Source organism: Choloepus didactylus, chromosome 7 (genome assembly GCF_015220235.1).
Source record: "Choloepus didactylus isolate mChoDid1 chromosome 7, mChoDid1.pri, whole genome shotgun sequence".
NCBI classification, from domain to species: Eukaryota; Metazoa; Chordata; class Mammalia; order Pilosa; family Megalonychidae; genus Choloepus; species Choloepus didactylus.
Genome location: NC_051313.1, coordinates 40,980,454 through 40,996,639, shown reverse-complemented (window position 1 = coordinate 40,996,639; position 16,186 = coordinate 40,980,454). Strand labels below are relative to the sequence as shown.

Sequence of the window (16,186 nt, the reverse complement as noted above, 5' to 3'; positions counted from 1 at the left end):
AATCCTTTACTGGAGTCCTTTGTGAAGAGGATAAGACAGTAAAAGCCCAGAGAGCTTAGAGGGAAACTTACCTCCTGGGAGAAATAAGCAAGAACCCACAGGAGCTGAGTGAAAGCCATTGAAACCCAAACCCAGGAGAGAAGGACCAGCAGACGTCACCATGTGCCTTCTCATGTGACAGAGGAACCCCAGATGCCAGCAGCCTTTCCTCAGAGAAGGTATCTTTTTCTTGATTCCTTAATTTGGACATTTTCATGGCCTTGGAACTGTAAATTTGTAACTTAATAAATCCCATTGAAAAAGCCAACCCATTTGCGGTATATTGCATTCTGGCAGCTTTGGGAAACTGAAACACTGGTCAAGTGAGCAGATCACATGCAGCTGTGAGATATGTTTAGTAATGGCCTCTAAAGATACTGCAGTGTGTTGGAATGACAGTTGGGACCAAAAACTCCAACCTCACAAACACACATGAGAAATGATTTTTCAGACAATGTGAAAAATGAAGAATGGATCTTGGCAGCCTGTAGAGCATCAAACGTTTACTATGTAGCATGTGGACTGAATAAATGAACACTAATCGTGAAACTTTTAAAATATAACTACAAATTCTTTGTTATTCCTTCTTCTAAGAGGTGGACTTTAATTCCTTTCCCCTTGAGTGTGGTCTGGACTTAGTGACTCACTCCTAAGGAAGAGAATAAAGCAGAAGTGACAATTTTGGAGACTAGGTCAGAAAAGATACTCTGACTTCTCCCTTGCTCTTTCTTGGATTGCTCACTCTGTTGTGAGGACACAAGCTGCCTATGGAGAGGCCCACAGGGTGAGGAATTAAGTCCTGCTGCTAAGAGCCATATGAGTGAGTCATCTTGGAAGCAGATCCCTCTGTCCCAGTCAAGCTCTCAGATGCCTGCAACCTCTACCAATAACCTCTTGACCACAACCACATGAGAGACCACAAGCCAGAACCTCCCAGCTAAGTCACTCCCAAATTCCTGATGCACAGAAACTGTGATAATAATTTATAGTTTTAAGCCACTAACTTTTTGATTAATTTGTTGCACAATCAGATAATACACTATCTTAACCAACATTAAAAATGATAGTATTTATAATGAAAGAGTAGTTCCTGCTCAACTGTGAGTTGCTAAGACCACCTAGAAAACTTTTCAGCCTTGACCCCATTTTAAGGGGTAAAAACTTATTATAGTGAGTTCAAGAGACAGGACTAGGATTTTTGGAGACTTGAAACCATGTTATATGAGGAACAATTGTAGGATCTGGGAATATTTTGTTTTGAGAATTGAAAACTAAAAGCAGATATGAATGCTGTCTCTGAAAATGTCCATGTGGAGGAAGTTTTGTGCTCTTTTATATTTAGGGAGTGGACATTAAAGAAGAAATTAAAAGGGCAGAGGTTATGCTCAATATAAAAAGAGAGAAATGTCAAAAGATTGGATGGGGGAGGGCTTAGAGGAGTAGGTTCTCTGTTAGAGGTGGGATGAATGTTAGTCAAACGTTTTGCAGAAGCCACTCAAGCTTGGATTGTGACCTGAAAGCTCCTTAAAATTCTGAGATTACATTCTTATAACTGCTCAGTTTCTTTCCTTTCTAGCAGAAGGAGACCCTAAATCTTATACGAACACTCCTCTCAACCTTCCAGCATCATCCCGCTGCACTTTGAAACCCATTACACTGGCTCATGGGATTTGGACCCTGCTTCTCTCTTCAACATTCTCTCACACCATAGTCCTCCACACTCAAATTCCACCCTCACTGGCCTTTTTTCTGTTCCTCAAACACGCCAGACTTTTTCCTGCATTATAGCTTTCACATTTGCCATTCACTCTGCCTGGAACACTCTTATCATCCCAGCCTTTGCAAGGCTGAGGCCTCCCTAGGTTTCTCATCTTTAGTAGTCTCCGCCCAGTCACTACTCCATTACACTCTGTTATTGTCTCTACAGCACTTAACACTATCTGACAGGATCCTATTTGTTTGATACTTATTTATTGCCTATCCTCCTTCCCTACTGCAACTACAATATAACCCCCATAACAAAAGGAACCTTGTCTGTTTCGTTCATTACTCAATTCCCCAAAGACTAGAAAAGTGGCTGACATGTTCTTGACTAAGATTTGTGGAAAATCATCCAACATTTGAAGCTGAGTTCTAATTGGATTACATCTATTTTTCCACTGTATAAAACAACAATACTTAGAAATAAGTTTATGAACATGAATCATTAATAAAGCCATTTTGCATGGAGTGTGACAATTTTCAGAAGGCTTTATCACTCTCACATTTGGTATCACAAAGACCTGGTGACATTATTCCTCCATCTTAGAAGTGAGGAAGCAGAATCAAAGAGGTTAAATGACTCGCCTAAGATTAGACAGCAAGGTGGTGGCAGAGCTCAGCTCTCTAGATTGCCAGTTTGATATTTCCACTACCATCTTTTTCTCCTACAAAGCTAAAACCAAGGTGGAATTAGGTTATCTCCACAGAATTAGATGAACAAAATTAAATCCTTCAACAACTTCCCCCACTTCAGAAAGGCAAAACAACCAAATATTTCTATAGCTAGTTAAGAATACTGTAAAATGCTTACACATTTTGAAATTATCTACTTTTTCCTAGAATGCTTTTCTTTTTAAAATAAATCAAGAAAGAAATGGCTTTCAGATACATGTGCTGACTTTACCTTTACAGGGTCCCAATAGCCAAAAGCACTTAGATACTTGTAGGTAAGGCTGAGCATTTTCTGAGCAAGGTGGGACGGTACTGGATAACATGTCTCAAAAATGCTTGCACGATTTTCCACCAGTGGTTTCACTTTCATGTTCAACATATATTGTACAATGTGGATTTTCCGAGATCCATTAATAAGAATTATTGGTATAAAAAACTTCTCAAATTCTTCCTGATAAGTGAAAGCATAAAACAAAATACATTTAGTGGGAAGAAGGCTGGTAGAATTCAGTCCCAGCACATACACACTGCTGGTGACTGCCTACCGCATTCTAGAGAACAGTATTTTTCAGCTTCCGAGTGGTGGCATGCTGACCCTACGTGGCTTCCATGCTGCCCTTGATTTATGACCTTATTTTCATAATTGTAAGTGGTGCCAACAAAAGGGAATAACAGCCCTAAAATATACATCGCTTTTGACACGTTAAAAAGAAACCAAGGTATAAATCAAACTTTTTTTCCTCATTCTTGAATTTTTTGAATTATAAAAAATAATGAAAAAAAATAACCTGTATTGATTGCAAGTTATTCACATCTGCTTCAAATTTTTCTCCCAGCTCACTTTTCAGGCGATCAGTGGCATCGATTTCCTGTTCATCTTCCTCACTCATCTCTTCCTCATCTTTGGGAAACTCTTCTTCAAGGATGGTGTCGATGTTATCATCTTCATCTTCTTCAAGATCCTCCTCACTAATTTCTTCATCTTCTCTACCACCAGCCTGAGGAAGAAAACATTCACTTTTGTCATACAAATAAAATATGTCACAAATGACGTCATTAACTAATCATTTGCCGTATTTTGTAATAACTGGATGGTGGGTGGTATGGCATGACAAGATTCACCTAGTAACACAGTAAAAATGTCAATATCTGGCGTCCAGAAATTTAATACCTTCGAAAGCCCAACACCTTAGTGATCCTACAAATAAATAGGTAGACAAAGATATTAAATGTTATTTATGTCTATGGTTGTCAGAATGTTACATGTTTTTGATGGTCTTCACTGACAATATTTAACGTAATTCAAAGAGTATTAAACACTCATTAGCCATGTTAACTTGGATCAGTTTCCTCATCTATAAACAAAAATAACAAACATACCTATTTCACTGTGTTGCTGTGAGGATTAAATTAGTTAATACATGGAAAACCCTTAGAACTGTCTGGTACACGGTAAGCATGCACCTGAGAGCTATGATTGCTAGAATTATGCTATTATAGCTATTATTGTCACTTTATAGAAAGCACTGTACTAATAGAACAGTACATGCCTTCCAGGATAAAAGAATACTTCATAGAGGCGGGGAAAGATGGTGGACTGGTGAGCTGTATGTTTTAGTTACTCCTCCAGGAAAGTAGGTAGAAAGCCAGGAACTGCGTGCACTGGACACCACAGAGCAATCTGACTTTGGGCATACTTCATACAACACTCATGAAAACGTGGAACTGCTGAGATCAGCGAAATCTGTAAGTTTTTGTGGCCAGGGGACCCGCACCCCTCCCTGCCAGGCTCAGTCCCGTGGGAGGAGGGGCTGTCAGCTCCAGGAAGGAGAAGGGAGAACTGCAGTGGCAGCCCTTATCAGAAACTCATTCTACTGATCCAAACTCCAACCATAGATAGACTGAGACCAAACACCAGAGAATCTGAGAGCAGCCAGCCCAGCAGAGAGGAGACAGGCATAGAAAAAAACAACACGAAAAACTCCAAAATAAAAGCGGAGGATTTTTGGAGTTCTGGTGAACATAGAAAGGGGAAGGGCAGAGCTCAGGCCCTCAGGCTCATATGCAAATCCCGAAGAAAAGCTGATCTCTCTGCCCTGTGGACCTTTCCTTAATGGCCCTAATGGCTTTGTCTCTTAGCATTTCAATAACCCATTAGATCTCTGAGGAGGGCCCTTTTTTTTTAATCTTTTTTTCTTTTTCTAAAACAATTACTCTAAGAAGCCCAATACAGAAAGCTTCAAAGACTTGCAATTTGGGCAGGTCAAGACAAGAGCAGAGCTAATAGAGCTCTGAGACAAAAGGCAATAATCCAGTGGCTGAGAAAATTCACTAAACACCACAACATCCCAAGAAAAGGGGGGTGTCCGCTCACAGCCATCATCCTGGTGGACAGGAAACACTCCTGCCCATCACCAGCCCCATAGCCCAGAGTTGCCCCAGAGAACCCAGTGTGATGGAAGCGCTTCAAATAACAGGCACACACCACAAAACTGGATGTGGACATTAGCCTTCCCTGCAACCTCAGCTGATTGTCCCAGAGTTGGGAAGGTAGAGCAATGTGAATTAACAAAGCCCCATTCAGCCATCATTTCAGCAGACTGGGAGCCTCCCTATACAGCCCAGCAGCCCAGAACTACCCTGGGGGGACGGCACTCACCTGTGACATAGCACAGTCATCCCTCAACAGAGGACCCGGGGTGCACAGCCTGGAAGAGGGGCCCACTTGCAAGTGTCAGGAGCCATACGCCAATACCAAGGACTTGTGGGTCAGTGGCAGAGACAAACTGTGGCAGGACTGAACTGAAAGATTAGACTATTGCAGCAGCTTTAAAACTCTAGGATCACCAGGGAGATTTGATTGTTAGGGCCACCCCCGATCCCTGACTGCCCAAAAACACGCCCCATATACAGGGCGGGCAACACCAACTACACACGCAAGCTTGGTACACCAATTGGACCCCACAAGACTCACTCCCCCACTCACCAAAAAGGCTAAGCAGGGGAGAACTGGCTTGTGGAGAACAGGTGGCTCGTGGATGCCACCTGCTGGTTAGTTAGAGAAAGTGTACTCCACAAAGCTATAGATCTGATAAATTAGAAATAAGGACTTCAATTGGTCTACAAATCCTAAAAGAACCCTATCAAGTTCAGCAAATGCCAAGAGGCCAAAAACAACAGAAAATTATAAAGCATATGAAAAAACCAGACGATATGGATAACCCAAGCCCAAGCACCCAAATCAAAAGACCAGAAGAGACACAGCACCTAGAGCAGCTACTCAAAGAACTAAAGATGAACAATGAGACCATAGTATGGGATACAAAGGAGATCAAGAAGACCCTAGAAGAGCATAAAGAAGACATTGCAAGACTAAATAAAAAAAATGGATGATCTTATGGAAATTAAAGAAACTGTTGACCAAATTAAAAAGATTCTGGACACTCATAGTACAAGACTAGAGGAAGATGAACAACGAATCAGTGACCTGGAAGATGACAGAATGGAAAATGAAAGCATAAAAGAAAGAATGGGGAAAAAAATTGAAAAAATCGAAATGGACCTCAGGGATATGATAGATAATATGAAACGTCCAAATATAAGACTCATTGGTGTTCCAGAAGGGGAAGAAAAGGGTAAAGGTCTAGGAAGAGTATTCAAAGAAATTGTTGGGGAAAACTTCCCAAATCATCTAAACAACATAAATACAGAAATCAAAAATGCTCAGCGAACTCCAAATAGAATAAATCCAAATAAACCCACTCCGAGACATATTTTGATCACACTGTCAAACACGGAAGAGAAGGAGCAAGTTCTGAAAGCAGCAAGAGAAAAGCAATTCACCACATACAAAGGAAACAGCATAAGACTAAGTAGTGACTACTCAGCAGCCACCATGGAGGCGAGAAGGCAGTGGCACGATATATTTAAAATTCTGAGTGAGAAAAATTTCCAGCCAAGAATACTTTATCCAGCAAAGCTCTCCTTCAAATTTGAGGGAGAGCTTAAATTTTTCACAGACAAACACATGCTGAGAGAATTTGCTAACAAGAGACCTGCCCTACTGGAGATACTAAAGGGAGCCCTACAGACAGAGAAACAAAGACAGGACAGAGAGACTTGGAGAAAGGTTCAGTACTAAAGAGATTCGGTACGGGTACAATAAAGGATATTAATAGACAGAGGGGAAAAATATGACAAACATAAACCAAAGGATAAGATGGCTGATTCAAGAAATGCCTTCACGGTTATAACGTTGAATGTAAATGGATTAAACTCCCCAATTAAAAGATATAGATTCGCAGAATGGATCAAAAAAAACGAACCATCAATATCTTGCATACAAGAGACTCATCTTAGACACAGGGACACAAAGAAACTGAAAGTGAAAGGATGGAAAAAATATTTCATGCAAGCTACAGCCAAAAGAAAGCAGGTGTAGCAATATTAATCTCAGATAAAATAGATTTTAAATGCAGGGATATTTTGAGACACAAAGAAGGCCACTACATACTAATAAAAGGGACAATTCAACAAGAAGAAATAACAATCGTAAATGTTTATGCACCCAATCAAGGTGCTACAAAATACATGAGAGAAACACTGGCAAAACTAAAGGAAGCAATTGATGTTTCCACAATATTTGTGGGAGACTTCAACACATCACTCTCTCCTATAGATAGATCCACCAGACAGAAGACCAATAAGGAAATTGAAAACCTAAACAATCTGATAAATGAATTTGATTTAACAGACATATACAGGACATTACATCCCAAATCACCAAGATACACATACTTTTCTAGTGCTCATGGAACTTTCTCCAGAATAGATCATATGCTGGGACATAAAACAAGCCTCAATAAATTTAAAAAGATTGAAATTATTCAAAGCACATTCTCTGACCAGAATGGAATACAATTAGAAGTCAATAACCATCAGAGATTTAGAAAATTCACAAATACCTGGAGGTTAAACAACACACTCCTAAACAATCAGTGGGTTAAAGAAGAAATAGCAAGAGAAATTGCTAAATATATAGAGACGAATGAAAATGAGAACACAACATACCAAAACCTATGGGATGCAGCAAAAGCAGTGCTAAGGGGGAAATTTATAGCACTAAACGCATATATTAAAAAGGAAGAAAGAGGCAAAATCAAAGAACTAATGGATCAACTGAAGAAGCTAGAAAATGAACAGCAAACCAATCCTAAACCAAGCAGAAGAAAAGAAATAACAAGGATTAAAGCAGAAATAAATGACATAGAGAACAAAAAAACAATAGAGAGGATAAATATCACCAAAAGTTGGTTCTTTGAGAAGATCAACAAGATTGACAAGCCCCTAGCTAGACTGACAAAATCAAAAAGAGAGAAGACCCATATAAACAAAATAATGAATGAAAAAGGAGACATAACTGCAGATCCTGAAGAAATTAAAAAAATTATAAGAGGATACTATGAACAACTGTATGGCAACAAACTGGATAATGTAGAAGAAATGGACAATTTCCTGGAAACATATGAACAACCTAGACTGACCAGAGAAGAAAGAGAAGACCTCAACCAACCCATCACAAGCAAAGAGATCCAATCAGTCATCAAAAATCTTCCCACAAATAAATGCCCAGGGCCAGATGGCTTCACAGGGGAATTCTACCAAACTTTCCAGAAAGAACTGACACCAATCTTACTCAAACTCTTTCAAAACATTGAAGAAAATGGAACACTACCTAACTCATTTTATGAAGCTAACATCAATCTAATACCAAAACCAGGCAAAGATGCTACAAAAAAGGAAAACTACCGGCCAATCTCCCTAATGAATATAGATGCAAAAATCCTCAACAAAATACTTGCAAATCGAATCCAAAGACACATTAAAAAAATCATACACCATGACCAAGTGGGGTTCATTCCAGGCATGCAAGGATGGTTCAACATAAGAAAATCAATCAATGTATTACAACACATTAAGAAGTCAAAAGGGAAAAATCAATTGATCATCTCAATAGATGCTGAAAAAGCATTAGACAAAATCCAACATCCGTTTTTGATAAAAACACTTCAAAAGGTAGGAATTGAAGGAAACTTCCTCAACATGATAAAGAGCATATATGAAAAACCCACAGCCAGCATAGTACTCAATGGTGAGAGACTGAAAGCCTTCCCTCTAAGATCAGGAACAAGACAAGGATGCCCGCTGTCACCACTGTTATTCAACATTGTGCTGGAAGTGCTAGCCAGGGCAATCCGGCAAGACAAAGAAATAAAAGGCATCGAAATTGGAAAAGAAGAAGTAAAACTGTCATTGTTTGCAGATGATATGATCTTAAATCTAGAAAACCCTGAGAAATCGACGATACAGCTACTAGAGCTAATAAACAAATTTAGCAAAGTAGCGGGATACAAGATTAATGCACATAACTCAGTAATGTTTCTATATGCTAGAAATGAACAAACTGAAGAGACACTCAAGAAAAAGATACCATTTTCAATAGCAACTAAAAAAATCAAGTACCTAGGAATAAACTTAACCAAAGATGTAAAAGACCTATACAAAGAAAACTACATAACTCTACTAAAAGAAATAGAAGGGGACCTTAAAAGATGGAAAAATATTCCATGTTCATGGATAGGAAGACTAAATGTCATTAAGATGTCAATTCTACCCAAACTCATCTACAGATTCAATGCAATCCCAATCCAAATTCCAACAACCTACTTTGCAGACTTGGAAAAGCTAGTTATCAAATCTATTTGGAAAGGGAAGATGCCTCGAATTGCTAAAGACACTCTAAAAAAGAAAAACGAAGTGGGAGGACTTACACTCCCTGACTTTGAAGCTTATTATAAAGCCACAGTTGCCAAAACAGCATGGTACTGGCACAAAGATAGACATATAGATCAATGGAATCGAATTGAGAATTCAGAGATAGACCCTCAGATCTATGGCCGACTGATCTTTGATAAGGCCCCCAAAGTCACTGAACTGAGTCATAATGGTCTTTTCAACAAATGAGGCTGGGAGAGTTGGATATCTGTATCCAAAAGAATGAAAGAGGACCCCTACCTCACGTCCTACACAAAAATTCACTCAAAATGGACCAAAAATCTCAATATAAAAGAACGTACCATAAAACTCCTAGAAGATAATGTAGGAAAACATCTTCAAGACCTTGTATTAGGTGGCCACTTCCTAGACTTTACACCCAAAGCACAAGCAACAAAAGAAAAAGTAGATAAATGGGAACTCCTCAAGGTTAGAAGTTTCTGCACCTCAAAGGAATTTCTCAAAAAGGTAAAGAGGCAGCCAACTCAATGGGAAAAAATTTTTGGAAACCATGTATCTGACAAAAGACTGATATCTTGCATATATAAAGAAATCCTACAACTCAATGACAATAGTACAGTCGGCCCAATTATAAAATGGGCAAAAGATATGAAAAGACAGTTCTCTGAAGAGGAAATACAAATGGCCAAGAAACACATGAAAAAATGTTCAGCTTCACTAGCTATTAGAGAGATGCAAATTAAGACCACAATGAGATACCATCTAACACCGGTTAGAATGGCTGCCATTAAACAAACAGGAAACTACAAATGCTGGAGGGGATGTGGAGAAATTGGAAGTCTTATTCGTTGTTGGTGGGACTGTATAATGGTTCAGCCACTCTGGAAGTCAGTCTGGCAGTTCCTTAGAAAACTAGATATAGAGTTACCGTTCGATCCAGCGATTGCACTTCTCGGTATATACCCGGAAGATCGGAAAGCAGTGACACGAACAGATATCTGCACGCCAATGTTCATAGCAGCATTATTCACAATTGCCAAGAGATGGAAACAACCCAAATGTCCTTCAACAGATGAGTGGATAAATAAAATGTGGTATATACACACGATGGAATACTACACGGCAGTAAGAAGGAACGATCTCGTGAAACATATGACAACATGGATGAACCTTGAAGACATAATGCTGAGCGAAATAAGCCAGGCACAAAAAGAGAAATATTATATGCTACCACTAATGTGAACTTTGAAAAATGTAAAACAAATGGCTTATAATGTAGAATGTAGGGGAACTAGCAATAGAGAGCAATTAAGGAAGGGGGAACAATAATCCAAGGAGAACAGATAAGCTATTTAACATTCTGGGGATGCCCAGGAATGACTATGGTCTGTTAATTTCTGATGGATATAGTAGGAACAAGTTCACAGAAATGTTGCTATATTATGTAACTTTCTTGGGGTAAAGTAGGAACATGTTGGAAGTTAAGCAGTTATCTTAGGTTAGTTGTCTTTTTCTTACTCCCTTGGTATGGTCTTTTTTAAATGTTCTTTTATTGCATGTTTGTTTTCTTTTTAACTTTTTTTTCATATAGTTGATTTAAAAAAGAAGGGAAAGTTAAAAAAAAAAAAGAAAAACAAGGAAAAAAAGATGTAGTGCCCCCTTGAGGAGCCTGTGGAGAATGCAGGGGTATTGGGCTACCCCACCTCGATGGTTGCTAACGTGACCACAGACATAGGGGACTGGTGGTTTGATGGGTTGAGCCCTCTACCATAGGTTTTACCCTTGGGAAGACGTTTGCTGCAAAGGAGAGGCTAGGCCTCCCTATGGTTGTGCCTAAGAGCCTCCTCCCGAATGCCTCTTTGTTGCTCAGATGTGGCCCTCTCTCTCTGGCTAAGCCAACTTGAAAGGTGAAATCACTGCCCTCCCCCCTACGTGGGATTGGACACCCAGGGGAGTGAATCTCCCTGGCAACGTGGAATATGACTCCCGGGGAGGAATGTAGACCTGGCATCGTGGGACGGAGAACATCTTCTTGACCAAAAGGGGGATGTGAAAGGAAATGAAATAAGCTTCAGTAGCAGAGAGATTCCAAAAGGAGCCAAGAGGTCACTCTGGTGGGCACTCTTACGCACACTTTAGACAACCCCTTTTTAGGTTCTAAAGAATTGGGGTAGCTGGTGGTGGATACCTGAAACTATCAAACTACAACCCAGAACCCATGAATCTCGAAGACAGTTGTATAAAAATGTAGCTTATGAGGGGTGACAATGGGATTGGGAAAGCCATAAGGACCACACTCCACTTTGTCTAGTTTATGGATGGATGAGTAGAAAAATAGGGGAAGGAAACATACAGACAAAGGTACCCAGTGTTCTTTTTTACTTCAATTGCTCTTTTTCACTTTAATTATTATTCTTGTTATTTTTGTGTGTGTGCTAATGAAGGTGTCAGGGATTGATTTAGGTGATGAATGTACAACTATGTAATGGTACTGTGAACAATCGAATGTACGATTTGTTTTGTATGACTGCGTGGTATGTGAATATATCTCAATAAAATGGAGATTAAAAAAAAAACTATATTGGCATAACAGATGTCTGTGACATGAGCGAAAAAAAAGATGATAAAACAATAACAGTATGATCCCACATATTTAAGTGTTATGTTTATTCATATATTTATATCTTTTTCTGTATTTATACATACTCAGATAAATATATATTGTCACCAAAATTTAAACAACAGTTATTTCTAGGTGGTGGAATTGCAGGTTTCATTCTTTGTGCTGTTCTGTATTGTTTGAATTTTCTTTCAGTATGGGTATATAATGTTTTTAAAAACTAAATAAAGCTAGAAAAGAGAAGTGAAAAAAAAAAAAAAAGAATACTTCATAAATAATTAATCAATACCATGACAAGACATTGGTACTAAATTGTGTTGTATAGGCTTGAAGTGCTTCAGAAAGGCAAAACAACCAAACATTTTTATAGCTAGTTAAGAATACTGTAAAATGCTTACACGTTTTGAAATTATCTACTTTTTCCTAGAATGCTTTTCTTTTTTAAATAAATAAAGAAAATGGCTTTCAGATACATTTGCTGACTTTACCTTTTCAGGGTCCCAATAGCCGAAAGCACTTAAATACTTGTAACTTTAAACGTCCTGCTCTGGCTCCATCCTCTTCTCCCTCTCTATTCCTTGTCTCTGTTGGAACACTGCCACCCAGTCAGAAACCTGGAAATCATTTTGACTTTTCTCTCTCCATCTCTTCACATACAATCGGATACCAAGTACTGGACTCCTAAATCACTCACAAATCTCTCTTTTTCATTGTTTGCCCTCTTATCCGATGCCCCCTTGCCTGCAATCTCCTTTCAGCTGGCTATTTCCTAATCTATCTAAATGATCAGCCTTGTTCCTTTAAAAGGCGCCTGGAACCGGGATTTGGGCTTATGGGGGGGAGCAAGGGAAGCAGCGGGCCCAAGGGCCCATTCCTGCTCCTTGCCCAGGCTCCTGTCAACCAGAAGGAACTGGGCTATCGGTCAGTGTTCTCAGTTCCTGTTCTTTTAAATCTTAACTTTGAAACCATTTAGTCATCTTACTGTATTTAAATATTCCTCTTTTTGCATTTTTCTTCCATCTTGACTATTTTTATTCTGAAATTTGATTTTGTAAGAATCACTGGAAGTACGTGGGATGATACCACACTGCACATTGGAGACATCTCAGTCTTGATGAGCTTGTGCTCACCTCTCTGTCTCTAATAATAGCTCTTCTAACCTCTTTTGTTCTTTTTAATTAAAAAATTAAACTATGCAAGTTAAAAAAGAAATTCATTTTTCTTATAAAGAAATAAAATCATACAGTATTATACAGGCTAAAAAGTGACAGCCTCCATTCACTCCCATCCCTATCTCCACTCTCCTATGTAGAGGTACTCTTGGTTAACAGTTTAGTTGGGATCCTTTCGGATGTTTCTCCACATGTATCTAATTATATCTTATTTTAAACGTAAAGAAGATCATTTTATCTATTTTCTAAAACTTGATTTTTCTTTAAAAGTTGCTTAGCAATACACAAAAATTTATCTCCATTTCATAACAGATCTCTCATTATTTTTATCAACCATGTAGTACTTCACAGTATCACAGTTTATTTAACCATTCTCCTATTAATAATAAAAAAGTCTGCTTTTTTGTCTCTATAGAAACCAGTTTAGAAAGTAATAAAGCAAACAGTAAAAGGTAGCAACTTTGATAGCCAGTTCCTCTGACGGTTACCTCTACAACTCTTCAAATACAAAAAAAGTTATCTTCCCTTTATTCATTTATCAACTTCGCTTTCCTACTAGCGATGATCAGAAATTTAGCTACCTCACCTCACTCCTTTTCTCTCTTTCTTCTGCTTTTTTTGCAGTTTTAGTCATATTTTTATTTTTAGTTCTTCAATTGAGTGCCTATAACTTTAAATATCCCCAGATCTCTATTTATTGAGTTATCTTTAGACATATGTCTTGATTCCCCACAATTCAAAAGAATACCCTTACATAATCTTCCTTCTGCTACTCCTCTTCAGTTTCCAAATTTTTGTCTCCAATATATTACATTTACATTTCTGTCCTGTAACTGTAATTAGGTATTTAGTGCTTTCAGTAGAAATTGACTCTAAAAACTGAAACCAAATAAACAGCATTTTATTGATTCTGAAAATGGAATGCCAATAAATAGCATCTGCTATATTTAATTATGCAACATTTACTCATGGCTGCTTCAGATAGTGAAATAGAGTCCTGTATCAAGAAACCTGTATATTCTAAGGAGTCCTGTATCAAGAAACCTGTATATTCTAAGGAGTCCTGTATCAAGAAACCTGTATATTCTAAGGAGAATGTTTCAAGTATCAACGGTCAAACAGGTTCTTTTTTCATATTATTCAAAATCTTCCTGCATTTTAATTTGCCCCACATTTGGATAATTCTTTCCTTATATCTCTTCCATACCCATGTATTTCTGTTTTGGGGAGCAGTGCAGAAGAAGCGTTAGTCACCATATTATTAACATCCTTCAACTTAAACATTTAATGAGTTGACTTTTATTTTTTTAAGAAAGAACATATGACAGGTTAATTTTTAAAGACTGTAAGTATCTGAAAATGTTTCCATTTCATCCTCAGTCATTATAAATAGTTTGGCTAGGTACAGAATTCTAGCTAGAAAATCATTTCACTCAGAATTTTGAAGTTTTCTTTTTCTTTTTTTTTTGTCTTCTATCATTCAGAATTGCTGGTGAGAAGTCCCACACAAATCTTACCTGCATTCTTTTGTAGGTCTCTTTCTTCCCATTAGAGGCCATTAAGATCTCTTCATCTTTGTCAATCTCAAATTTAATGAGGATGTGTTTAATATATAGCTCTTTTCATTTGTGCTTGTGCCTGGCATTTCATTTTGAAGACCCCTGCTTTCTTCAATACTCAGAACTTTCCCTCTGATATTTCTTAGATTTTTTCCTTCTTTATTATCTTTGTTTTCACTTTTTTAGAAGGCCTATTGGATGTTGATCCTTCTGGATTGAATCCACAATCTCAATATTTTTCTTTCATATTTTCTATCACTTACATTTTTGTTCCATATTTGAGAAACTTCTTTGACTCTCTTAACCTTTCTGTTCAACTTTTAATTAAGGCATTTAGTTTCCATCAACTCTTTTTTTGCTCACTGATTTTTCACAGCATCCTGTTTTTGTTTTATAGACACAAGTACTTCTTGAATTTTCTGAGGAAAATTGGAATTCTTTTAATATTTGGTGATGTTTCCTGGATTATCCACTTATTTTAAGGTCAATTGTTCTATTTGCTTATCTTGGTTATGCTTTGTGTTGAAGATTTTGCTCAACACATGGTGATTCATGTTGTATCACACTTCAACTTAAGATGTGAGGATAAGAAGAGGCAGGCAGGCTGGATGTTGACCCAAATGATGAAGGGGTATCAATCACCATTCTATGGCACGTAGCACTTTCTAGACAGATTATTTAATTCCTTTAGAGATTATCTATTTTCTTCATGGAGGCAAATGCCACTACTACATAAGAAACTAGTGGGGGTAATGTTAAATAAACCTTCTGCAATTAATCCTCTTGGATTTTGTAGGTAATCAAATTATATGCAAATTAAATGAGTTTTGTTCCTTTCAATACGCAAACTATTTCTTTTTCTTATCATACTGCTTTGGCTAGTACCATCAATAGACAATGTTGACCATCTTGGGAGGTCCACAGGTTAATTCTTCCTAAGGAAAAACTATTTTTCTGCCAATGGAAATTTGATCTTCTGAAGTGCTGCTGCTTTTCTGACATTTTTTATTGATTAGTCCTTATATTAGGAGAGGAATGTTCTAAAATTCATGGTCACAAAGTTCACCATCAATATGAAGGATTAAGTTCCCAACCTCCAGAAGATAATAACCATAAACCTCACCCCTGATCACTCTCTTTCACTTAATTGAGAGCTCTGGGGAGTGAAGAAAAGCAGGTTTTACAGAGTAGTCAAAATTTGGAGGAAGCAAACAGCCTAGGATGAGTTCTCTGATTTTGCATATTTGCCAAGAGAGTAGTCTAAACTATTGTGGTGGCACAGGGTGACAGAAAGCCTAATCTCTTTCTGGATGGAGCAACCAGAGTAAGAAGTCACAACTAAGGCCACCAGAGTGTGAAGACAAACTCTGGAGATGAAAGAGCCAGAGAAAGGAATCCCAAATTCAGTTTATAAACATTATTCAAATCTCTGCTCAACCCCTGAACCATGCACATATGGGCAGTTCAAGAACAATATGAACTGAGCTGCCATCCATTGCAGGCATGACAGAGTTTGCAGGTTTCATCTTACGTTAGTTGCCTACTAAAACAAAAGCATCAGACCTTTT

General features: G+C 38.1%; 1 protein-coding gene across 2 annotated transcripts in view; it reads right to left on the bottom strand.

Annotated features, from left to right (window-relative positions):
* AK9 (adenylate kinase 9) overlaps nt 1-16,186 on the bottom strand; it is a 207,911-nt gene that overhangs the window by 37,316 nt on the left and 154,409 nt on the right. For both annotated transcript variants that reach the window (XM_037842266.1, XM_037842267.1), the window contains 2 exons: nt 3,261-3,470; nt 2,705-2,923 (listed from right to left, as the gene is read on the bottom strand). In XM_037842266.1, coding sequence (XP_037698194.1) covers nt 2,705-2,923; nt 3,261-3,470 — 429 coding nt within the window. The remainder of the gene's footprint in view (nt 1-2,704; nt 2,924-3,260; nt 3,471-16,186) is intronic.